Source organism: Salvelinus sp. IW2-2015, linkage group LG18 (assembly GCF_002910315.2).
Source record: "Salvelinus sp. IW2-2015 linkage group LG18, ASM291031v2, whole genome shotgun sequence".
NCBI classification, from domain to species: Eukaryota; Metazoa; Chordata; class Actinopteri; order Salmoniformes; family Salmonidae; genus Salvelinus; species Salvelinus sp. IW2-2015.
Window position 1 is genome coordinate 13,750,071 of NC_036858.1, and position 25,421 is coordinate 13,775,491.

The window sequence follows — 25,421 nt, forward strand, 5'->3', positions numbered from 1 at the left end:
ATTTATTTATTTATATGTCGTACCGGTCAAAAGTTTGGACACCTACTCATTCAAGGCTTTTCTTTATTTTTACTATTTTCTACATTGTAGAATWATAGTGAAGACATCAAAACTATGAAATAACATATGGAATCATGTAGTAACCAAAAAAGTGTTAAACAAAACAAAATAAATTTGATATTATATATTCTTCAAAGTAGTCACCCTTTACCTTGATGACAGCTTTGTACACTCTTGGCATGCTCTCAACCGGTTTCACCTGGAATGCTTTTCCAACCGTCTTGAAGGAGTTCCCACATATTCTGGGCACTTGTTGGCTGCTTTTCCTTCACTCTGCGGCCCGACTCATCCCAAACCATCTCAATTGGGTTCAGGTCAGGTAATTGTGGAGGCCAGGTCATCTGATGCAGCACTCCATCACTCTCCTTCTTGGTCAAATAGCCCTTACACAGCCTGGAGGTGTGTTGTCCTGTTGAAAAACAAATTATAGTCCCACTAACCCCAAACAAGATGGGATGGCGTATCACTGCAGAATGCTGTGGTAGCCATGCTGGTTAAGTGTGCCTTTGAATTCTAAATAAATCACTCACAGTGTCACCTGCAAAGCATCCCCACGCCATCATACCTCTGCTCCATGCTTCACGGTGGGAACCACAAATGTGGAGATCATCCGTTCATCTCAAATTTATACTCATCAGACCAAAGGACATATTTCCACCAGTCTAATGTCCATTGCTCGTGCTTCTTGGCCCAAGCAAGTCTCTTCTTCTTATTTGAGTCCTTTAGTAGTGGTTTCTTTGCAGCAATTCGACCATGAAAGCCTGATTCACACAGTCTCCTCTGAACAGTTGATGTTGAAATGTGTCTGTTTCTTGAACTCTGTGAAGCATTTATTTGGGATGCAATTTCTGAGGCTGGTAACTCTAATGAACGTATCCTCTGCAGCAGAGGTAACTCTGGGTCTTAATTTCCTGTGGCGGTCCTCATAATAGCCATTTTCATCATAGTGCTTGATGGTTTTTGCGACTGCACTTGAAGAAACGTTCAAAGTTCTTGAAATTCCGGATTAACTGACCTTCATGTCTGAAAGTAATGATGGACTGTCGTCTTTTGCCAAATAGGGCTGTCTTCTGTATACCACCCCTACCTTGTCACAACACAACTGATTGGCTCAAATGCATTAAGAAGGTAAGAAATTCTACAAATTAACTTTTAACAATGCACACCTGTTAACTTCTTATGGCTGCATCCCGCTAACGGGATCGATATGACAACAGCCAGTGAAAGTGCAGGGCGCCAAATTCAAACAACAGAAATCTCATAATTAAAATTCCTCAAACATACATGTGTTTTATATAATTGTAAAGGTAATCTTGTTGTTAATCCCACCAAAGTGTCCGATTTCAAATATGCTTTTCAGCGAAAGCACTACAAACGATTATGTTAGGTCCACCAAACCACAATAAGCACAGCCATTTTTTCAGCGAAATATAGCAGTGACAAAAAGCAGAAATAGAGATAAAATTAATCACTAACCTTTGATGATCTTRATCAGATGACACTCATAGGACTTCATGTTACACAATACATGTATGTTTTGTTTGATAAAGTTCATATTTATATCAAAAAATCTGAGTTTACATTGGCGCGTTACATTCACTAGTTCCAAAAACAGCAAGTGATTTTGCATAGCCACATCGTTTCAACAGAAATACTCATCATAAATGTTGATGATAATACAAGTTATACACATGGAATTATAGATATACCTCTCCTTAATGCAACCGCTGTGTCAGATTTCAAAAAAACTTTACGGAAAAAGCAAATCATGCAATAATCTCAGACGGCGCTCAGAACAATAGCCAAATTAGCCGCCATGTTGGAGTGAACAGAAAATGTAGAAAATACATGATAAATGTTTCCTTACCTTTGATGAACTTCATCAGAATGCAGTCCTAGGAATCCCAGGTCCACAATAAATGCTTGATTTGTTTGATAATGTCCGTTATTTATGCAGAATTAGCTACTTTGGTTAGCGAGTTTGGTAAACAATTCCAAAGTCACAAAGCGCGTCCACTATAACGTGACGAAATGTCCAAAAGTTCCATAACAGTCAATAGAAACATGTCAAACGATGTACTGAATCAATCTTTAGAATGTTGTTAACATACATCTTGAATAACGTTCCAACCGGAGAATTAGATAGGCAGCTCCGTTCCATCGCTCAACTGAAGTAAATCACGTGAATTCGCGTGGTCAAAGCATGGTCAGCTCGTGGCAGTGGTGACTAATTCCTGTCTCCTTCGGCACACCTTCACATTAGAGTCACCAGACAAAGTTCTATTGACTGTTGACATCTAGTGGAAGCCGTAGGAAGTGAAAACTCATCAATATCTCGCTGTAATTTCAATGAGAGCTTGGTTGAAAATCTGCCACCTCAGAAAAATTCCAAACAGGAAGTGGAACTTCTCAGGTTTTTGCCTGCCATATGAGTTCTGTTGTACTCACATACATAATTCAAACAGTTTTAGAAACTTCAGAGTGTTTTCTATCCGATACTAATAATAATATGCAAATATTAGCAACTATGACTGAGGAGCAGGCTGTTTACTCTGGGCACCTCTGTGCACCTTTCATCCAAGCTACTCAATACTGCCCCTGCAGCCATAAGAAGTTAATTGAAATGCATTCCAGGTGACTACCTCATGAAGCTGGTTGAGAGAATGCCAAGACTGTGCAAAGCTGTCATCAAGGCAAAGGGTGGCTACTTTTAAGAATCTCAAATATAAAATATATTTTGATTTGTTTAACACTTTTTTGGTTACTACATCATTCCATATGTGTTATTTCGTAGCTTTGATGTCTTCACTATTATTCTACAATGTAGAAAATAGTAAAAATAAAGAAAAACCCTTGAATGWGTAGATGTGTCCAAACTTTTGACTAGTACTGTATATTTCTGCAGAGACCCACTTTTTTAAAGGGATAGTGCGAGATTTTAGCAATACGACCTTTTTCTACCCAGAGTCAGATGAACTCATAGATACTATTTTTATGTGTCTTGAAGGAATGTCCCTTGCTAACTAGCGTTAGTACAATGACAGGAAGTCTATGGGAACAGCATACAAGCTGTTTCCATAGACTTCCAGTCATTGCGCTAACGCTAGTCAGCAAGGGCTCGCAAAACTACCTTCAACTTCCTTCAAACTGCACGCAGAGACATAAAAATGGTATTCAATTAGTTCATCTGACTCTGGGTAGAAAAGGGRTTGATTGCCAAAATCTCGCACTATCCCTTTAAGAACAGTGTGTCAAGTTACAGCATATATTCTAGCAAACAGAGCGAGCAGTGGCACGAATGAGATCCACGAGTGCACAGCCACCGCTTGCTCCTCATCATCTCAATAGAGTGCAGTGGCACGCATCAGTTCTATTTAAGATGGTGTCAACATAATTCAATTGTCATGCATTTTAGAATAGAATGTCCTTTTAAAAAGTCACCAGAAGTGACCTTCTCCATTCTACAAAACCCCCTGAGACCCACCCCCTTTCCCACTGCTGCTGAAAATAATCCTAGGGGAAACGCTGAATACATATTAAGTGTGGATGTGTTCGGTATGTACTGTATATGGTGTGTTCTGAGTCCGCTGTGCTATGAACTATGTAACATATAGCATGTATTTGCTGTCTCCTGCAGGTGGATGTGCTCGTGGTGACGTTTTTCTGCACACAGGAACATGGGCTCCTCCTGCAGGACTCCTACCCCAAACCAGCCGGCCTGCAGGCCCTACTGGCCCTGGATGTTCCCTACTACTACTTCACCTGTAAGGTAGGGACAATGACCAATGCACAGTACATTACCTACAGAGTATTGAATGGTATCCCTTTACTTAAGGTGAGGCCATTATTTACTGTATGGCTACTCTTTTGTGTACTGATTTTCTAATTTACCAGGGACGTACTGTTCGTATGATGTATTATGTTATCATGATTTTCAGTAGGCCTACAGATGTTGGATCTTAATTTGAGACAGTTTGCTGCAGCAGGAAAAAAAATCCTGTAGCAACAGGAAATCTGAAATATTATGTGGATTATAATTCATGGACATTTTTTGTAGGAGTTGATACATTTTACGTTACTGCAAATCAAGTCTGAAATTCTGAAGTGGAAATTGCAAATTTTAGAAGCCTTTTTAAACCTGCTGTGCAGGCAAATTCTCATCAACAAAAGAGTGATCAAATTAAGATCCTACATCTGTAAATCACTTGTAAGGTAGGGTTGCTCTTTTGCTTCTCTTTCCCATCTTATCCATCAGAGGTTATGCTCATAAAACTCGGTTAGTCTTTCTTTTCATTTTGCATAATCTTTGCTTGGGCTCTTCTTCCCTCTCTTTCTTGAGTGTATGTGAATTTGTCATATTTCATGAGCATGTGCATGTCTGTCTGTGTTTGTGCTTGGCTTCCATTCACACCAGCTGTTGTTTCGGAGGGGTGGTATCTCTATACCAGAAGTAAGTATCTACTGCCCCTTCAGTTAGTCAGTGCTGCAAATTTCCTCGGCTTTTCCATAGTCTTACCCTCTTTTCCTAGGCTAGTGGCATTGTAAAACCTCCATTGTGTTATAATGATTAACAGGACAATGTAATCTAGACCATCCAAAGTGAAATATGTTTTTACATAGGAAGAATGCACCACAGTGTTCAGATGCATAAGTCAGAATTGTAGGGTCCATGTTTTGTAGCTTGTAGCATAGAATGACATATAGAATTGGATAGGATATCTGTAGCTTACTCCACTGGTTGGATAGGGTCAATGTCTTCTTAGATGTCTATTTCCACTGTTTAAGATTCCTTTCTTGTCTGTATCTCCCTACTAGCCCTAGATCTCATATCTGAGGATGTTTCCTTTCATTGAGCCTACTTTTCTATGATAAAGGACTGGGTGTGGCTACAATAGTGTGTGTGTGTGTGCGTGTCATTTTCCCTTCCTAATCAAGGAGCCAAATTCTTTCATCTTACCTGTGTGTAATCGAGCCGGCTGCCAGTATTGAAAGTTATCACGCTATAATAGAAAAAGGCTTCAAGAGCCAGATTCTATCTCTGGAGACAATAAWGAGTTTCCTGAAAAAAAATCTGTAAAAAAAGAATAATCTGGAACTTTATCTTACCCCACTCCAACCATTATGTTGAATTTCMACAATCACTCTACCTCTTTTTTGCTCTAAAGGGTTCATCAGTACAAACCACATGGTTTAGTTATACATTAGTATTGTTTGTGTGGGGAATTTTCATATTCGGGTGTGAAGTGTTTGAAATAGAGATGAGATTGGACAAATCAATGCATTAAAGAACTAGACCCCATGGAAGCACAACACAAAATCTCTAWAGTCACATTGTATTGAAATAGCTAATACTTGGTTATCTCACAGCCAGGTGAGAGGGATCCGGAGGCGGAGGAGGCCCAAGCTCCAGACCCCACCCAATCTCCATCCCTGGCCCAGGCCTCAGCCCCGGCTGCCCAGTCCCCCCACATGGTGTCCAGACGAGCCCTCCGGGACTTTCAGGGCCTGGAGAACTGTGAAAAGGCCACCCGCGATGCCATGCTCAACTTTAGCTTCTACCTGACCATCGGAAACATGGACGAGGCCTTCAAGTCCATCAAGCTCATCAAGAGGTAAGATAACTTGGATAGGTCTAGTTTTAACACTCGCTGACTGATAACTCATCAAGAAGTTAAAAGCAAGATACGTTTACTGTGCTCCGTCTYTGRGGAGAATACAGTATTTAACAGCTGACAGCTTTCTTCAATCATATGTATRACACCGACTCCAGTAGTGCGGGATGTGTGACGTCTGTGCGATTGTATCGGAGTGTGTCTGCACATATGTGTACGCCTTGGCTAACCCCCAACGSCTTCGCTTCGCCCAATCAGTGGGCAGTGGGGTAGACGTGCTGAATGGCCATGCCTGCAGCCGTGCACCATCCATTTGCCACCGCTTCCTATCATCACTTCCTGGTTCCTGCCCACACCAGGGCCCCATTAACAGCCAGTAATTGCTAAGCACGTCCCAGTTCAAAGCTTCAGGAAAGGCTATGGGGATGGTATTGTTGGTATGACCTTGATTCCTCTCAGGCTCTCTGTCTGAAGGTTTGCAATGGGAGACTTCATTGTGACAGGTTCTTTAAACCAACACAAATCTTTCAGCTGTAGAGGCCAAACATGGATAGAAAGATCATGATCGCTCCCTGACCTCAGGATTAAAATGTTCTATGTGGGCTGGTGGTATAACTATAACAAAACAGCTTTGGCCTTGAACTGAGAYGAGCACTTATTTTGCTCACAATTCTAGAGCAATGGCCTTATCTGTAAAGCAGGGGTTCTTCATCCTTTTRAGCTCTAGACCAAAATGAAAAATCTACCATCTCACCTCTCACATGCCCAGGGCCCAGTTTAAGAAACCCCACTGTAAAGGAAAGATTATTGAGTAATGCTGTTTGAGTGGGAAAACAGACACAATTATTGCTTTGATTTGACCAGCAGAGCAAATCCATTGGAAATGAGAGCTGGCTAGCGTACGTGTAGCCTAAGCAGAGGGGTTTGACGGAGACGGGAGTGTGTTTAAAGCAAGGATGCTGTGATATGATCTGACAAACCGTTTTCTGCTTATAGTAGCATAGTATGAAGGGGATTTTCAATTACAGGACATGATTTAGGATGTTTTGTGTGTGTGTGTGTGTGTGTACTGTACTGTACGTTATGGTGAGGGGATGTGCTTCTCTAAACACACTGTGACACACAAATCCCTTGTCCTTGTTTGGTTCTAAAAGAGCGCCCTTTCAGCCAACCAGAGAAATAGGTCAGAGAGGGGATGTGTGTGTGCATGTGTGTGTGACAAAGGGTGCCACCTRAAAGTAGCCTGGACGTCATCTATAGACAAATACGTGACTGGACACTCCAATCCTAAATTCCCCAGAAGTACTGCTTTGAGCACGTACAAACACGCAAATATGTTTGAAAATACAAAAGGGGATAATAGCCTATCCTAGCTAGCCGGATATGACACTATGTTTAATAGGTTGATGACAACTTTAGTAAGTTCCGCAGTGACAGTTATTTTCACTGCCAATTCCTTCTTCAAAGCAGTCACTGTAGCCAGTGTGTTCGATCTCCGCTTATCCCCACCAACAGGATGATGCCCTTCTTGTCCTGTGTGTGACCAATAACATGTACTTCTCTTCCATCTATCTGCTGGGGCTCATTGCCATGGAAACGGCCTTTTGAACTGCCAAAACATGATTCAACGGAGAGACCCGCGTACTGTACATGTGAACTCCCAGCAGAGCTTTACTGATAGGCCTATCTCTAAATATTAGATGTATGTGATTTGATACGACCAACTCTGGTCCTGGTCTAAATGCAATGATGAAGCTGATGAAGCTGATGCTGATGAAGCTGTTATAGCTAATGAGACCTGTTGTACAAGTCTTGCTCTAATGCAGATGGAAAGTTGATAAGACGAAACCTCAACCTGATATTTCTAGTCTAGAACTTGAACTAATATCTCTGAACATGTTGCCGCTCTCTTTGAGACACGCTAAAGGAGACATACTGACGCAGGATGTCGGATACAGTATGTCGGATACAGTGTGGAATGTCTCTGCTCAGTCCAGATCCCCCAGTGCAATTTCCTGTCATTCACGTTGTCCTTGACACCAGGTGACACGCTACAGGGCTATCGCTCCATGTGAATACCAGCCTTCACTTCCAAAATGRCCTTTGCCGTCGGCCATTTATTTACAGGGGTAACGCTTCGTCTTCGTCCATTTCCGAGTCAYACAAAGGAAGTCTCCAGAAGTACAGCTAGACTGATGTATTAATGCAATGGTCAACAGTACAATGATTGTTGTAGTGAAGTCCAATCTGGCGAGTTTACTGTATAACCTTCTCTATGAGAGAAAAGTACACTAGTCTAACACTATTTAATAGGTCACACAATATGTCTTGGTATTTTGACAATGCTTATCAGTGCMATCTATAGTTGTAGGCTATTTCTTAGTGACGCCTCCAAAGCATTTTACCCTACCTTTATAAYTTTAATTTAGGGGCAACTGTCTCAGTATGTAGAAATGTCACTCGTTTACAGCAAACACGTTGTTATAGATCAGGAGGAACACTGCATAACATAGGCTCGTCATTTTGCTTTTACAATGTGATTTGTTCATCAGTAAGCCTGGATTAATTCGTCATTTTTTTAATATAACCCAGTAACTTTGAAGAATTTTCTAACCATAATCCTCCCTCATAGAATTTAGTCAAAGTATATGTTTGAAGAAAAGATGCAAGAACCACCAGAAACAGGTACACACGGCTTGAATACTTTTAGTTAAACATAATATTAATTTATTTGCAAACAATCAATGGCAAAGGAATATTGTGGCTCTTCCTCTTCTCATCACTTAATTTCTCTTCTCTTCAATTCTCTGCTCTTCTCTTCTTCACCTACTCAAAGTCATCCTCTATGAACCTTCTGAGCAAGAACATCCCCTGAAGCAGCTGGATTTCTTCTTGGTCTTCTTCTKCTCCTTGGTCTCCTCCTCCAAGATCACCTCCTTCTCCTCCTTGGTCTCCTCCTCCAAGACCACCTGAACCTTCTCATGCTCCAGGCTGGCATAGTGCTCCTGGTATCCCTGGATGAGCCACTGCGCCTCTTCCTTGGGCCGCAGCTCCTCTGTCTTGTCAATGACGGTCGTCAGTGAGCCAGTGTATTGGGTTCAACCTCTCGTCCTTAGCCAGGAGAATGTTCTCCAGCTTGGGCAGGTTGTCTTGGTTCTCGCGGACCCACTCCTCTGCCCTCTGAACAGCCCTCTCCTCCCTCAGCAACTCAGTGTGGAGCTGACAGCACTTCATCTTCAGCTCGGCCTTCTCCTTCTCCCGAGAGAACAGGAAAACAGAGCAATAGAATGAGACCGATGATCCTTTTAAAGATGCTCGGAGACGTATTGCTGTAACTATATTAATAAATTAAGAAGACGCATCAGAATCACACTTCGGTCATATCCAACAAGTATCATGTGTTCTCACCTGGGTGCAGATTCTCAGGTGCATGTTGTATAGAATCGTGACAAGAGGGTCGTCCATTCCAGGGCCAGCCGTAGAAGCAGCCTCTGGGGTCAGCAAAGGCTGGTGGTCTTCTGCGAGTCATGCGGGGTATGACCTTGGCAGGGGCAGCCACAGTGGCCACAGCCAGGGCAGTGAAGCCAGGGGGTGGGCGGCAAGGTGTGGCAGGGGCAGCAGTCATTATTACATGTTTTCACTGACAGCTTTTGCTTTGACAGCTGACTGYTTGACATCATAGGTTGAACCAAAACAAACTAATCGAACCAAAACAAATCAGAATTTCATTCCTTGACCAAAATGCTCTGTCGTCATTGATAGTTGGCAATGCTAGGCAACATGGAATTTTGATAAAAAGCTAGTGTTAGCAGACTTAAGTTAGGGTCTGCTGATGACGTACATTGAAACATCGAATCTCCCTTCTGTCACAGCTAACACCAACTTCAGTTAAACTCTAAATTATATCGGTTTTTGCATGTGTTTTTCACTTGTGTAAAATATAAAATATTGTTACCACAAATAAAACATTAAAAAAAATATATATATATACAGTGGGGAGAACAAGTATTTGAGTCACTGCCGATTTTGCAGGTTTTCCTACTTACAAAGCATGTAGAAGTCTGTAATTTTTATCATAGGTACACTTCAACTGTGAGAGACGGAATCTTTTTTTTWAATCCAGAAAATCACATTGTATGATTTTTAAGTGATTAATTTGCATTTTATTGCATGACATAAGTATTTGATCACCTACCAACCAGTAAGAATTCCGGCTCTCACAGTTGTGGAAAACTGAGTTTAAATGTATTTGGCTGAGGTTTATGTAAACTTCCGACTTCAGCTGTGTATATATATATATATTTTATTTATTTGTGGTAACGCAATATTTTTTATATATACTGTTTTATATACTGTATATATGAATCTTAGACATCACACACAATAGAACAGTAATTTAAAAGACAATACCACACATTATTGTAATATTCGTATTATTTATTATTATTTTCATGCACACTCACTGGCTTGAAAGTGACAACTCCACGAACAGCTGATTTCCTTTCAGCAGTATGATATAATAGCAATATAATAGCAATATTTTAATACACCTGTATAAAATTAATTTAAGTACATGTACCAGAAGCGAGCAGATTATTGAATGTTTATGGTATTTACTTTATGTCTGTTGGGCAAATCTGAAATCATCAATGTCCTGAGGTCTGAAGATCTGAAAATAGTCTTCTTTAATGYCAAATACAATTTGCCATTAAACACCCTTTGGTGATTTGGATAGAATGAATTGATGTGCAATTTTGTGCATACGTACACTGCACTTGACAACATTGTGTTCTCAAGATTAAGGTAGACCTAAATCTCTTTTTAATATTAAGAATAATATAAACAATATGCAGGAAGTATATGTTATTACATACTGTAAGTGCTCTAAGAACAAAACATGTCAAGATCCAGCTTGATCTTTTCCTAAACAGGGCGTTTTCATGGAGTTTTGCTGAGGAAATTCCAGGTCAAACAAACCTTCAAGCACACTTTGGAGTAATTGGCTTACTACAACATGTCTACTGAAACGAAAAATTCACTACAGCTCAGTGTTTCCCCTAGGAGTTTTTTCAGCAGGGGTGGTTGAGTTAGCTGTTTTTAGAATTTAATTTAATTTAATTTTAATATAATTGTTTTAAGTGGTGGCTACGGTTTAGCAGCGGCGGTGCACTGCATATAGGGGAAACACTGCAGTTTATGGTTTTAAAACTGACTTACGTACACTATATACAAAAGTATGTGGACACCCCTTCAAATTAGTGGATTTGGTTATTTCAGCCACACCCGTTGCTGACAATTTTATAAAATCAAGCACACAATCATGCAATAGACAAACATTGGCAGTAGAATGGCCTTACTGAAGAGCTCAGTGACTTTCAACGTGGCACCGGCATAGGATGCCACCTTTCCAACAAGTCAGTTTGTCAAATGTTTGTCCTGCTAGAGCTGCCCTGGTCAACTGTAAATTCTGTTATTGGGAAGTGGAAACATCTAGGAGCAACAATGGCTCAGCTGTGAAGTGGTAGGCCACACAAGCTCACAGAACGGGACCCCCGAGTGCTGAAGGACATAGTGCGTAAAAACTGTCTGACCTCAGTTGCAACACTCACTACCGAGTTCCAAACTGCCTCTGGAAGCCACTTCAGCACGATAACTGTTTTTCTCGAGAGCTTCATGAAATGGGTTTCCATGGCCGAGCAGCCACACACAAGCCTAAGATCAACATGCTCAATGCCAAGTGTCGGCTGGAGTGGTGTAAAGCTCGCCGCCATTGGACTGCGGGGAATAATGGTCTGGGGCTGTTTTTCATGGTTCGGGCTAGGCCCCTTAGTTCCAGTGAAGGGAAATTTTAACACTACAGCATACAATGACATTCTAGACAATTTTCTGCTTCCAATTCTCTGCTTCCAACTTTATTCAACAGTTTGGGGAAGGCCCTTTCCTGTTTTAGCATGGCATTGCCCCCGTGCACAAAGCAAGGTCCATACAGTAATGGTTTGTCGAGAGTGTTGTGGAAGAACTTGACTGGCCTGCACAGAGCCCTGACCTCAACCCCATCGAACACATTTGGGATGATTTGGAATGCCAATTGCGAGCCAGGCCTAATCGCCAGGCCAACATCAAAGCCCAACCTCACTAATGCTCTTGTGGCTGAATGGAAGCAAGTCCCCGCAGCAATGTTCCAACATCTAGTGGAAAGCCTTCCCAGAAGAGTGGAGCCTGTAATAGCAGCAAAAGAGGGATCAACTCAGTATTAATGCCCATGATTTTTGAATGAGATGTTCGAGCAGGTGTCCACATACTTTTGGCCATGTTGTTAATCATTCAGAATTCTTTTGAGATTTAGAGATGTGTTAGCTGGATGTTTTATGGAGAAACTATCCTTGCATCAAGGAGCGTTACTCAGTCCAGGGAAAAATTTGAGTTCCACTGGTCATTGTAAATGATGAAGCCACGAAGTTCGAAGATGTAGAACTGTACAACAGTGAAATCATGTTAGACCAGCAGTGGTAGAGCCACGACAAAACATGTGTCTTCTGTAGAGTAATTAATTGAGGCACCTGTTTGGGTGAAAATATGCAGAGACTGTCAGAGCATTGTCTATTCTGTTAGGTTCAAGAGTCAGGGCTCGGGGGGGCTCAGCAGGGCGACTCCACATAGTCGTTGTCGAGGCGTGGGTGGAAGTTCGACGCCAGCGAGCGGCTGATGACAATGACCCGGGGTGTGAGGCAGTCGTCGCGGCGATGCAGGATGTTCCAGATGAGCATGGCAGCGGCGAGCGTGGCCAATAAGCAGGCGGCGATGTCCACGTAGCACGAGTAGGACAGGTGTGTGTACGGGCCAATCCGGTAGAACGTCACCAAGCCGATCACCAGCACAAAACCTGGGGAGGGAGAGCGTTAGGGAAAGGTTAATTCAATGAGGCCTTAGTCATTCAAACCAGAGAGAGACAAATCTCTTGTGTATTTGGTCTCCATCTCAAACAATTGAATCAATTGAATTTCTTTAACGGTGCAGTTGATGGAGAGGGGATTTAGAATATCATCATCTCACTGTTGCCAACTCTACTAAAATCCTCACAATTCGTTCTAGTCAACATTTACAATATAGCAATCACAGGTAGAGGGGCAATACAAATCTATGGGGGATAATCAGTTGCTGGGATGAATATAGGAAGCCTCATGACCCTTGGTCCCAATTATTATATTGAGTATGACCATATAATAGTAGGAACGTTTTATACAGGTAGATCATGCTGCATATTGGCCTGCTGTGCTTAGAAATTCTCTGAGCTTTTAAGCCCAGAAGGTGATCTGCTTGTGGTCTTTGAATTCTAAAGGTTTCCTATCTGGAAGGACTACTGAGATTTCAGCATCAAAGGACACACGCAAGGAAATATCATCGTCATTCTTCTCAGAAAAGCTATCCAAATAAGTTTGAAAGCCATTCTAATGTATTATTGATGTAACGTTAAAACATATTGTTGTAACTTACGTCACCATGATCATGGAAGATCGCAAAAAAGAGAGGAGCCATTTATATCACTGTTCATCAACAAACGTTCATCAAGATACAATCCGCATTAAGGGAAACAGCGCCACTGTTCGCCCCAACGCCTTTGTTATTGTTTTGTTGGTGAAAACAAAGGAGAGGCGCATTGGGCAGCGCGGTAAAAAAAAAAAAAATGCTGTGAATATTCTGCTGTCCTATCGCATGTGCAATGATGTCAGAGGGGGAAAACTGTGTTTGTTGTTTGCAGTAACTTCTTTGTTGTTGTATTAACCCAAACGGATGTGGCACTTTCACCAGTTAAGGATTTCAGCTTTAAGGTTTGGATATGAATTGGTGACAAAACCAAGGTGGGGAATTTACCCCTGTTCCCCCAACCAACCCTGTCCCCCCACAAAGTATGATGACAACATTTGATTTGTAACCAAAATTAACCATCACCCACAATGGATTGATCACTAGCCTAGATCTCAATGAGGAACTCCATTTTTCCCAGACTTAAGTGATGACTGGAGCCAGTCAATAGTTCAACAATAACACTCGTTTGGGAGCATGTCCGATCAACAGTTGGTATAAATAAAGGCACCAAAAATACTTGCTGGAAAAGGGGATGTTGGTCCATTAGGATATGAATCAGTCAGTTTCCTGTGGCTGGCCAGTGACAGTGCCGGACAAGCGTTATTTAAATGTTGTGTGAGAGTTTGGCTGTATATGGCTCTCTCTGTATGGGTGATTCCGATCCATACGCCTATCTTTGTTTATGGGAGTTTGTTACTAGGTAATTGTATATGCCTGTGTGTGATTAATATATGTGTGTGTGTGTGTGTGTGTTTATGTTCCTTATGTGTCTGCATTTGAGTATGTAACTTGTGTGCAAGTGATTGTCTGGCCATCTGTGTGTTTAACCTGCCTGACTCATTTTTATTTAAAAAATCATAAAGCCTCTCCTCCCCAGTTCCCGGGCTCCAGGCTATGTGAGCCGTGTGAATGGCTTTTATTTGTTGGCACATTCTAATCTGTCGGGCTTCCTTCCTCTTTTTCCTCTTTCCATCCTTCCTTCCTTCCCTTCTCTCCACACCCCCCGCTTCAGGTTAGCATATGGGGATGTTTGACACAGTCAGACTGTCAACAACCTTCCTGAAAGACACTGACTGAACCCATTCTTATCTCATTGTAATAAAACGAGGTCCTGGAAATTCACTGAGCTTACTGCTTCCTGCTTGTCCTTCCAATTAATCTATTATCATTCTTAAACTAGGACAACTAGTAGTCATGTCATACCTGAATGACTTAGCACTATTAAATGAATAGAGAATGATTGGTATGACCACCAGCCCACTAAATGCCCTCAGCTTAATCCGCGGTGCACTCAACTGTGCTGTGAAGTCACCCACAAGCCTAAGAGGTCCCAGTGTTCAAATTCCTTGACTTTTTAAGCCTATCGCTTTTGGCTTGCCTTTCTCTTCCTCCAGAAAGAAGCACATATTTCCCTTGGTATTGTTCTTTTTGGAGATGCCATTGCCCCGTTGTGTATGGGAGACACAATAGCCAAGGCCACAGTTTGGGCTTGGTGCCAGCTGTGCCCACCCCCCCCATCTCAAATTCACGTCTCAAACCCACGTGAATCTCTAACCCTTCACCTTTGATCCTCTTGATCCTCACGCAGAGCTCTCTACATTCCGTCGCACATTCCCGAGCCCGTCAGTCTCAGGGGTTGAAAACAGGCCAGTGTTACTCTCAGCCACAGCTCAGACCTGCTGCTGAACCCAGTGTTGAGATATCGCTGGGTGGAATTGGATATTGTTATCCCACCGTCTGCATGTGATAGCTGAGGTTTTTGGCACATCCCGAAAACAGAGCATTCTTTCCCGAGAAAGACTGGCTGCTCGTAAATATAACTCCCATTCACAGCGGAGAGAGAGAGAGGCCCATTCACTGGCTCTCAGTGGGGGAGGAGAGGAACTGCTGAGCGGTGGAGGTCTACTTAACTGGCCCGAACTCAGGAAGTGAAGGCAATGGGGGTGATGGGAAATCACTAAGTCTGCTGGTGTTCAATATATTATAAATAATGTCAAGATGTTTATTTATTTTTTCCAGTGGTGGAGATGAAGATTATGAATTGCCTGGCTGGGCTGTGGGACAGTGGATGTGCATTGATTATTCAAATGTAACTGTTAACGGACATTACCCATGGATTATTGTGAATAACTAATGGGTAACAACCAATCAGCATCCAGGATCCAAACCATCTGTTTTATAATATACTGTATGCTAGCCTTGCCTTTTGAATCACTGTCAAGATCTGTCAAATCAGGTCTTGGCTCTGGCTGTTTGTATTTCCATATAGTCTCTTATTTCATGGTCAATATAGTAACAGCTAAATATAATAAGACAATGAGAAGCCTTGGGAACACTGAAACCTAGGAACCATTGTTATCTCTACTGCCTTGAAGTCCTCACCAAGTCATCTATATTCTGCTCACTCTTGATGTCCAAATATGGTCTAGTCTTCATATAGTGGCATATGAGTACAAAGGATGATGCAATTTTTTCCCAGCAGCGGGTATTTTTATCTGGGGGAAGTAGGTGCTTCTGTATTTCTCTCACTCATTAGTCATGTCACTATTCTTATTAATGTCAACATGTGGGTTTATAATAGACGGGCTGTTGTTTTTGTTTTTTTACAGCTGAAAACAGCTCCTGACAACCGTCCTGAATATCCATCCATACCTAATTATTCTGCCATTGTATTAACATCTCACGCATTGATGAGACAAGTCCTTGTGTGCCGAACAATAGTTTGGCTCAGCACGTTCTTTTGGAAGGGGATGATTTGGGTGGGTCCCTTCTAAGACCTTCAGATAAAAGTCCCAGCGATGCGTGCCGAAGAAGCTAGCATTTTATCTCATGTCGATAGAGGGGATCCTTTATTTGCTCCTGTTCCCGGACATTCGTTAAACACAGGCATAAAAGCTAGGCCAGGCTTATCTGGACGGCAGCTGTTCCCACCCTACGGCGATGTGTATAAAAGGACGTTTTTGTACCGACCAACCCAATACACACGCGCGCACACCCGCCCTTCCAGCACACACACACTCAGTGGCCTGTCGAACTGTCTTTTGCGTCCGCTCCCTTCTCTTTCCTCCACTGCTTGGGGTTTGCATAACAGGTAGTCGCAGGCATTTCCTTGTCCTGAGCAGGGATATCCTGGCGCCCGACAGTCGCTCCCTGGCTCGCTGCAGCTCCGGCCGGCCGGCCCACCAGACCGCACCGACCACCTGCTATATTTAGCCATCAGACCCTTAGATGCTGCCCCCGCTGTGCCACAATACTGACCGGGTCTGATATCCCTAAACAACAAGATGTGAGCCCAACACAACGTGACAACGTCACACCCCCCCGCCACCCCAATGGGCACTTGGACAGGGCCATGCCCACACTGCCACACGGCCCTCTGGGATGGATGAATGGSGGGGGGGGGGGGGGGGTCTTGGTTTGCCCTCACCCCCTCCTCCTTTCCATTGCTATTCCTGGTGGTCCTTCTCTTTAATTGACTTTTCAAGAAAATTACATCTTGGAACGATAACAGCTGATCCTTTTTAGGGTTTTTGGTTTGTTTAGTCTCTCTGGATTTGTTTATTTTTTGTTCTCTAGCCAAGCCTCAAAGCTCCATGGGTTTCTCTTATGTGTTGCACTGGGGAACGAGCGACTTTTGTTTCTTAGCAACACACTGTGACCATTTTTAGATCTGAGGAACGTTCAGAAAGTGATGAACACTATTGAACATTTCAAAGTTGAACTCAAGAGTTAGACACTTGCTCGTTCACTTTAGATTCCCCTGTAGTCTCACTTTATATCTGGTAGTGCATTGGTGTCTTGCTTTGGGCAGTAGGTATTTTATAGTGTGGTTCTCTAACTCAGGGGTTTTCAACCTATGGCTATGCAGGGGGTCCGCCAATTATAATTATACTTTTTTGGGGGGGGGGTGGCGGGGGGGTTATGTAAAAAAAAATATATATATGAATATCGCTAGCTGCAACAGAATACCATCGTGGATACTATTTTTATGTCTCTGCGTCCATGCCAAAATCTTGAACTATAGAAAACTCTTAGGCGGGCTGTGTAAGTAGTAATTTTCAGGATTGAAAAACTATTTCAGGATCTTAAACGACCAAAACTAGATAGAAAGCATGCAGAAAAGATTTTGAACTATATAATCTGTATAATACCATCTTTGAGAACTAACAATCAAATAAAAGCTACACAGTTTGGGAGAATTGAACATTTTTAAAAACGGGCATTCAGAGCACATGCCCATTTGATTTTGTTATTTTTGAGCAGAGGAACACAGCATTAGCCATGGCAAAATGCACAGAATTGCAAGAAATAAGCTTTAAAACTGCAAAATTGTCTCTCAGCTCCATGCCAAACTATGTAGAATTGCTGAAAATTTGCTTCAAAACTGCAACATTTTCTCAGCTCAATGGAAAAATGTGTAGAATTGCAGAAAATGTGTTTTACAACAGCAACATTTTCTCCCTGCCGCCAAGATGCCTTTATAGCTAATAGTATTTACACTTCCTCTTTCCAATGAACTGTGATGAGGTCAAAATAATGAAACTGTCTTCCAAATCTATTCATTTTAAAATGTTGACTACTTCTACTTGCCATTATTATTCACCGGATGATAAGACAAGACGTGAATTATCTTTTTTGCTAACATATGATGGAGGTCGCTGGTTTGTCTGGATGCGGGTCCCTGGGTAAGAAAAGTTTGCCTCACATATGTTTAGGTGTTTGCTGGTGTCTGCAGGTCTCAACAAGTGTGTTTCTCTCTGTAGTGTTTGATATTGGATCATTCCATGTGAAAATGACACCAAAATGTCCATGCATGTTCTATTTCACAGAAAGATCGCTTGAAGAAAGGATTTTTGACATCACCTGTGTTTAGCATTTTTGTCTTTTTATTTTCACATAGAATGACCGACTGTACTTGGCTGTCTGCAGTGTTCATGTGCAGGCTTGTTAGTTTCTGTTTTTTTTCTCTATTCTAGGTGTTGGATAGGCTGTAACATCTGGTTGCTTGAAAACGTAAAAAAAAGGAACGTCTTCTCACTGTCAACTGCGTTTATTTTCAGCAAACTTAACATGCGTAAATATTTGTATGAACATAACAAGATTCAACAACTGAGACGTAAACTGAACAAGTTCCACAGACATGTGACTAACAGAAATTGAATAAAGTGTCCCTGGACAATTGGGGGGGTCAAAATCAAAAGTAATAGTCAGTATCTGGTGTGGCCACCAGCTGCATTAAGTACTGCAGTGCATCTGCTCCTCATGGACTGCACCAGATTTACCAGTTCTTGCTGTGAGATGTTACCCCACTCTTCCACCAAGGTACCTGCAAGTTCCCGAACATTTCTGGGGGGGAATGGCCCTAGCCCTCACCCTCCGATCCAATAGGTCCCAGACATGCTCAATGGGATTGAGATCCGGGCTCTTCGCTGGCCATGGCAGAACACTGACATTCCTGTCTTGCAGGAAATCACGCACAGAACAAGCAGTATGGCAGGTGACATTGTCATGCTGGAGGGTCATGTCAGGATGAGCCTGCAGGAAGGGTACCAAATGAGGGAGGAGGATGTCTTCCCTGTAACGCACAGTGTTGAGATTGACAATAAGCTCAGTCTGATGATGCTGTGACACACCGCCCGAGACCACAACGGACCCTCCACCTCCAAATTGATCCCGCTCCAGAGTACAGACATCGGTGTAACGCTCATTCCTTTGACGATAAACATGAATCCGACCATCACCCCTGGTGAGACAAAACCGCGACTCATCAGAGAAGAGCACTTTTTGCCAGTCCTGTCTGGTCCAGCGACGGTGGGTTTGTGCCCATAGGCGACGTTGTTGCCGGTGATGTCTGGTGAGGACCTGCCTACAAGCCCTCAGTCCAGCCTCTCTCAGCCTATTGCGGACAGTCTGAGCACTGATGGAGGGATTGTGCTTTCCTGGTGTAACTCTGGGAGTTGTTGTTGCCATCCTGTACCTGTCCAGCAGGTGTGATGTTCGGATGTACCGATCCTGTGTAGGTGTTGTTACACGTGGTCTGCCACTGCGAGGACGATCAGCTGTCCGTCCTGTCTCCCTGTAGCACTGTCTTAGGCGTCTCACAGTACGGACATTGCAAATGTATTGCCCCGGCCACATCAGCAGTCCTCATGCCTAAGGCACGTTCACGCAGATGAGCAGGGACGCTGGGTATCTTTCTTTTGGTGTATTTCAGAGTCAGTTGAAAGGCCTCTTTAGTGTCCTAAGTTTTCATAACTGTGACCTTAATTGCCTACTGTCTGTAAGCTGTTAGTGTCTTAACGACCGTTCCACAGGTGCATGTTCATTAATTGTTTATGGTACATTGAACAAGCATGGGAAACAGTGTTTAAACCCTTTACAATGAAGATCTGTGAAGTTATTAGGATTTTTTACGAATTATCTATGAAAGACAGGGTCCTGAAAAAGGGCCGTTTCTTTTTTTGCTGAGTTTATTTGTGCACCATCTCAGAGCCACAGATATACATACTGTATATGCTAGTCTACCTTTTTTTGCAAGGGACTGGCAAGCTAGGGTCCTTTCTGCCTCCTTGAATGACCTCTTACATTACAACTAGTACCTGACAACTGACAAAATCATATACGGCTAACCAGGGGCGGTCTGTGAACCAGAGGTTGCCGACACTGGGGTAGGCTATATGTAGCTATAAACACTCTGCCCCTTGTTCTGCGGTTAGTGTATTAAAGCCACATTCTTGGATTTGTTATTCTTCAAGAATCAATAAGTAAATATAAAACATTTGAGCAGATTCCCAGACTATAACTCTAACTAGGTTGGTATGGTACTCACTGGCCAACTGGAACAGTGCGGCGATGGCCTCCTCCCACCACTGGGAGTCCTGGGTGACGAAGGGCAGCTCCATCAGGCCCAGCAGGAAGATGAGCTGCCCGGCCGTCAGTGCCACCGTAGCCATCAGGTTACACGCTCGCATCATGTCAAACTGCACTGAGGGGGGGGCAGAGAGAGGGGGATACGTTTCTAGGATGATCTCTCTGGCCAAGACGTCAGGTTTACGGACATATTGATACATTGTTATTGATGGATCCATGTGAGTTGTGCAAGTTTTTAGCTCAAACTATAGACCGAGACACTCCATCTGCTTGACAAGTCACTGTGATGACCTGTTGATTTGAGATTGCTGTGTGTCGTACTGTGATATCGAATGAAAGGCTGTTGTCATAACCTTGGAAAAGGAAAGGAGAGCCACACACTCTAGGAGCTCAGATGCAATATTTGAATAACCTAATAACCAACGTTTCGTCATAACCTGACATAACCAGTCAATCGAGCCTTGATAGTAAGAATTTGAACTGTACCTTGTTTTTCTTATCAGTGTATGTTATAAATCAGTCCAATACAGCCCAGGCAGCCATCAGTTCTCACTGAATGAGATTGACCGTTTCTGGTTTATTTGCATCACATTCCTCAACTGTCAACAACTTGGTTTAGCATCTTGCTGTGTCTGGTTTGGTGATATACATGATCGTTGTTGATCTCCATGCACAAAAGTTTACGTAACATTCAATTGCTTTATGGCATCGTCAACGATCTGCTGGTCTGAGCTTCATTCCCAGGGCACCTACTTTTTTATATTGCCGTTTTCCTAGTTTCTGAACTAGGCCTATGTAAAAAAAAATATATATATATAGTAATAATCATAATGAGCGAACATTAAGAAACGGACATCGGACATGTCATTCCACTTACATTTGACGGTGCTGCGGGACTCTTGGTAGCCTGCAAACTCCGAGCCCCAGCCCAGGTCCTCACACGGCCTCTGAGACCCCTGACCTCTCCTATTGGACCCCCCAACACCGTGTTCATCCCGGCCCCTCTCTCCTCCAGTCATGACGGGACACATCCTCCACAGCCCCACGCTGCGCTTGCGTCCATCCTCCAGGGCCTGCAGCACCCAGCTGGGGGTGAAGGCCGCCACGTTGTTGAGGACCAGGGACAGCAGGGCCACCGCCACCGCCGCCGTCACCAGCCGCTGCACGGCCATGTGCCGCTGCCCGACCACCACCGCCACCTCTCCCTCCCCCACCGCCCTCTCGTCGCCCCTCTGGTCCTCTCCTGCACTGCCCTGCCTCTCCTGGGCAGCAACACCAGCGATGCTCGGTGGCCCCCGGCTCTCCTCCTCTTCTACTGCCAGTCAGCTAGCGGCTAATGCTAACCCCAGGCAGTAACACTGCTGAAGAAAAACAGGAACGTGTTAGCATATTGTTGTGTTGTTAGCTCAGCTCATGTTGTTAGCTTCATCCTCATTGAGTTTTTGGGGGTGGAGGTCAGTTGGTTCAGCTTTCCTCCTCGGAATGCACGGTGGGCAGGCGTGGGTTAATCCGACCGACGTCGAGGTCCATTCCACTGGCTTTGGTGACTGGCTGCAGCTTGGCTCTCGCTCTCGAACCTCGCTCCACGATTGTCTCTTCAACCGTCTCTTTTCCACTGATTTTTATTACCCTTTTTCTCCCCTCGTCTGATTTCTATTTGCTGCCCTCCTCTCCGTTGGTTCTCTGCAGCTGTTTCAAGCTTTTCTCTTCTCTGTGTAGGCGTCTGCCTCCCCCGCTCCCCCAGTTTCTTTCTTTCTTCTGTTTTTTTCTTCTTCAAACTCTCCACAGGGGTGGCGGGGGAGTGGAGACGCAGAGTAGAGCAGCAGAGCAGATCCTCTGGATCGTGTTGCTAAGGGCCAGTGGCTCACTGGCGGCTCACTGAGGCTTAACCAAGGAAGGGCTTTGTCAACTGGGAGAGTCTTCTTCTGACCCTCACTCTCTCTATCTCTCGCGCTGTCTCTCTGTCTCTGTGTGTGTGAAGTGTTGGTTCAGGGTGGGAGATATTAGTCTGTGGCTGCAACAGGTTTGACCAGACAACTCCCTCCCTCACTCTGTGTGAGAATGTGCGCTCCTGAGACCCACTCAGAGACGACGAATGGGAGTGTTTTCAACCCTAAGAGCCTACGGGGCTTTCTAGCTGCTGCAGCTCCTCCTCTCTCTCTGTGTGTGTGACAATGACAAACACACTGGCCCCCACTGTCCGACCAGCAACAGGATGGGTTTCCTGAGAGGAAAAAGGTCGGAGGGGGGCAAAAGGCAGTCGCAGTCTCTCTCACTCTCACTCTCACTCTCACTCACTCACTCACTCACTCACTCACTCACTCACTCCCTCTCTGATGGTTACTATAGTTATTTTTCTGGCTCTGAAACGTCTATGTAAGATGTGGATTCACAGACTGATAGATCCGTGGGGATTTGAGGGGCTGTGTTTGTGTGGTCTGTGACCATAGAGAGCAGGCTTTTGGCTGCCAGTGCCGAGCAGTGCTATATAACATGGGTCTCTGCAAGGCGAGCGTGGCCTCCTTTTTCCCTGCCAGTGACTCCCAGGGCCCCTAAACATTCCGGGAATTTACTGTTGCCTAACTTTAATAACCACCCCACATCTGTATCAGTTAAAGAGAGACGATTGAGGGGGGGGGGGTCGAGAATGAGTGTGAGAGTGAGTTGGATCTCCCTGCAACTATTCTCCTATGCCTAGTCCCCTGTAAAAAGCATACCTCTCAGGTTTGGCTTCCTGCCCTGAGTTCTGGGTCGGGATTCCCACGTACAGAATACTAATGTCTGTGATTTAAATGTTTACGTGTTAAAGGAGTTTCGAAGAAATGTAGAGGAGTTGATTGGGTTAGATGTTGAAAGTGGAGCCTAGGCAGTGTGTATGAAGACTAGCTTCTCTTGTGCCAGACATCAGTGGCTAACATGCATATGCAAGAAATCAAATAGCTATAACAAATACTTTCAACGTTTTACTGAATGTCGTTGAATCACGAAGGAAGTGGTTTACAATGTTTTATTTTCTCCGATGCTAATCGAGTGTTTTCCTATTCTCCCTATTGCATTATGGATTCTGATCTTATCTTAGTCATACACTATACTTTATCAAGCAAAATGTCTCCCTATCCTGTCTGTGAGAAACAAATACACACACACACCTTATACGTAATATATGCCATTTACCTGACGGTTTTATCCAAAGCAACTTAGTTGTGCTTGCATACATTTTACGTATGGGTGGTCCCGGGAATCGAACCTACCAGCTTAGCGTTACATGCAGCATGCTCTACCGACTGAGCTACAAAGCACCACATACTCAAACAAAATGTCTCTCTCCTCTCTCTCTGCAGTGAGGCAGTATGGGAGAACATGGCGAGGATGTGTGTGAAGAACCGGCGTCTGGACGTGGCACGGGTGTGTCTGGGCAACATGGGTAATGCCAGGGCAGCGCGGGCGCTACGGGAGGCCGAGGCCGAGCCTGAACTGGAGGCCAGGGTAGCAGTACTGGCCCTTCAACTGGGCATGCTGGTAAGGAAGCCAACAAAGCAGTAGGTGATCATAGCAGATAATGGTGGCTTCACTTCATTTTGAATTAATCACCTTAGCCAGGTATTGTCATACTTGGTACATAGAGTAAAATAATGGTACATTATAGGTTGTTCAATACTATCATTACCATATAGAGCCACTTAGTACCAGTAGAATTACCTATGTGATTACCCTGTAATAGTGTAGTTAGTAAGTACGTGCTATTATGGAGGACTTACCACTTTTGTGTCATTAGTAGTATATCTGTCCATACCAACACACTGCATGTGTACTGTATGTAAAGTCATCATTACAGAAGAAATTCTTACCCAGGGATAATTCCTCTAATCTTAAGTGTTTATTTTCCATTGGTCCACAGGAGGATGCAGAGAAGCTGTATAAGAGCTGCGGGCGCTTCGACCTCCTGAACAAGTTCTACCAGGCATCTGGCCAGTGGCAGCAGGCCGTGGAGACAGCAGAGACCCACGACCGTATCCACCTCAGGACCACTTACTACAGCTATGCCAAATACCTGGAGGCCATCGGAGACAAGAGCATGGCCCTCGTGTTGTAAGAGCCAGCTTAGCACTGATGCTGTAACTGTTAACATTTGATATGTTCGCATTTAATTTGACACTTAGCATTTGAACCAAGCAGCAAATCAGTACTGCTTCTACAGTGCATTCACATTTTCACCTGAACTTTGCAATAACAGCCTATTGTTGTACTAGATATACAGTGCATTCGGAAAGTATTCAGACCCCTTGCCTTTTTCCACATTTTATTACGATACAGCCTTATTCTAAAATGCATTTCCCAAAAAATGTAATCAATCTACACACAATACCCCATAATGACAAAGCGAAAACCGTTTTTTAAAATGTTGGCAAGTGTATTAAAAATGAAAACAGAAATAACTTATTTACTTAAGTATTCAGACCCTTTGCCATGAGACTCGGAATTGTGCTCAGCTGCATCCCTGTTTTCATTGATCATCCTTGAGATGTTTCTGAAACTTGATTCGATTCCATCTGTGGTAAATTCAAATGATTGGACATGATTTGGAAAGGCACACACCTGTCTATATACGATCTCAGTTGACAATGCAAGTCAAAGCAAAAACTAAGCCATGAGGTCGAAGGAATTGTCCGTAGAGCTCCGAGACAGGATTGTGTCGAGGCACAGATCTGGGGAAGGGTACCAAAACATTTCTGCAGTTTTGAAGGTCCCCAAGAACACAGTGGCCTCCATCACTCTTAAATGGAAAAAGTTTGGATCCACCAAGACTCTTCTTAGAGCTGGCTGCCCGGCTAAACTGAGCAATCGGAGGAGAAGGGCCATGGTCAGGGTGACCAAGAATCTGATGGTCACTCTGACAGAGCTCCAGAGTTCCTCTGTGGAGATGGGAGAACCTTCCAGAAGAACAACCATCTCTTCAGCACTACAGAGAGATCCTTGATGAACACCTGCTCAAGAGTGCTCAGGACCTCAGACTGAGGCGAAGGTTCACCTTCCAACAGGACAACGACCCTAAGCACACCGCCAAGACAACGCAGGAGTGGCTTTGGGTAAAGTCTCTGAATGTCCTTTGAGTGGCCCAGCCAGAGCCCGGACTTGAACCCAATCGAACATCTCTGGAGAGACCTGAAAAAAGCTGTGCAGGGATGCTCCCCATCCAACCTGACAGAGCTTGAGAGGATCTGCAGAGAATAATGGGAGAAACTCCCCAAATACAGGTGTGTGTCAAGCTTATAGCATCATACCCAAGAAGAC

At 43.7% G+C, this 25,421-nt stretch overlaps 2 protein-coding genes across 3 annotated transcripts in view; one reads left to right on the top strand and one right to left on the bottom strand.

Annotated features, from left to right (window-relative positions):
* ift140 (intraflagellar transport 140 homolog (Chlamydomonas)) overlaps positions 1–25,421 on the top strand; it is a 47,308-nt gene that overhangs the window by 16,144 nt on the left and 5,743 nt on the right. The window contains exons 17-20 of one of the 2 annotated variants that reach the window (XM_070448330.1): positions 3,698–3,895; positions 5,428–5,672; positions 23,471–23,648; positions 24,028–24,218. In XM_070448330.1, coding sequence (XP_070304431.1) covers positions 3,698–3,895; positions 5,428–5,672; positions 23,471–23,648; positions 24,028–24,218 — 812 coding nt within the window. The remainder of the gene's footprint in view (positions 1–3,697; positions 3,896–5,427; positions 5,673–23,470; positions 23,649–24,027; positions 24,219–25,421) is intronic. The other variant, XM_070448331.1, reaches the window with a different exon arrangement.
* On the bottom strand, positions 10,089–22,288 carry tmem204 (transmembrane protein 204). The gene is made up of 3 exons (XM_024007249.3): positions 21,007–22,288; positions 20,089–20,244; positions 10,089–12,555 (listed from the first exon to the last, which is right to left on the bottom strand). Exons 1-3 carry the CDS (start codon positions 21,299–21,301, stop codon positions 12,311–12,313), a joined length of 696 nt encoding a protein of 231 aa, XP_023863017.1. The 5' UTR covers positions 21,302–22,288; the 3' UTR covers positions 10,089–12,310.

Excerpts from the sequence above, each read along its gene's own strand:
- tmem204 (XM_024007249.3), bottom strand. The coding sequence starts at position 21,301 with ATGGCCGTGCAGCGGCTGGTGACGGCGGCGGTGGCGGTGGCCCTGCTG. Across the intron at positions 20,245-21,006 it reads GTCCCGCAGCACCGTCAAAT|TGCAGTTTGACATGATGCGA; the intron begins GTAAGTGGAATG and ends CCCCCCCCTCAG. Across the intron at positions 12,556-20,088 it reads CGCACTGTTCCAGTTGGCCA|GTTTTGTGCTGGTGATCGGC; the intron begins GTGAGTACCATA and ends CTCCCTCCCCAG.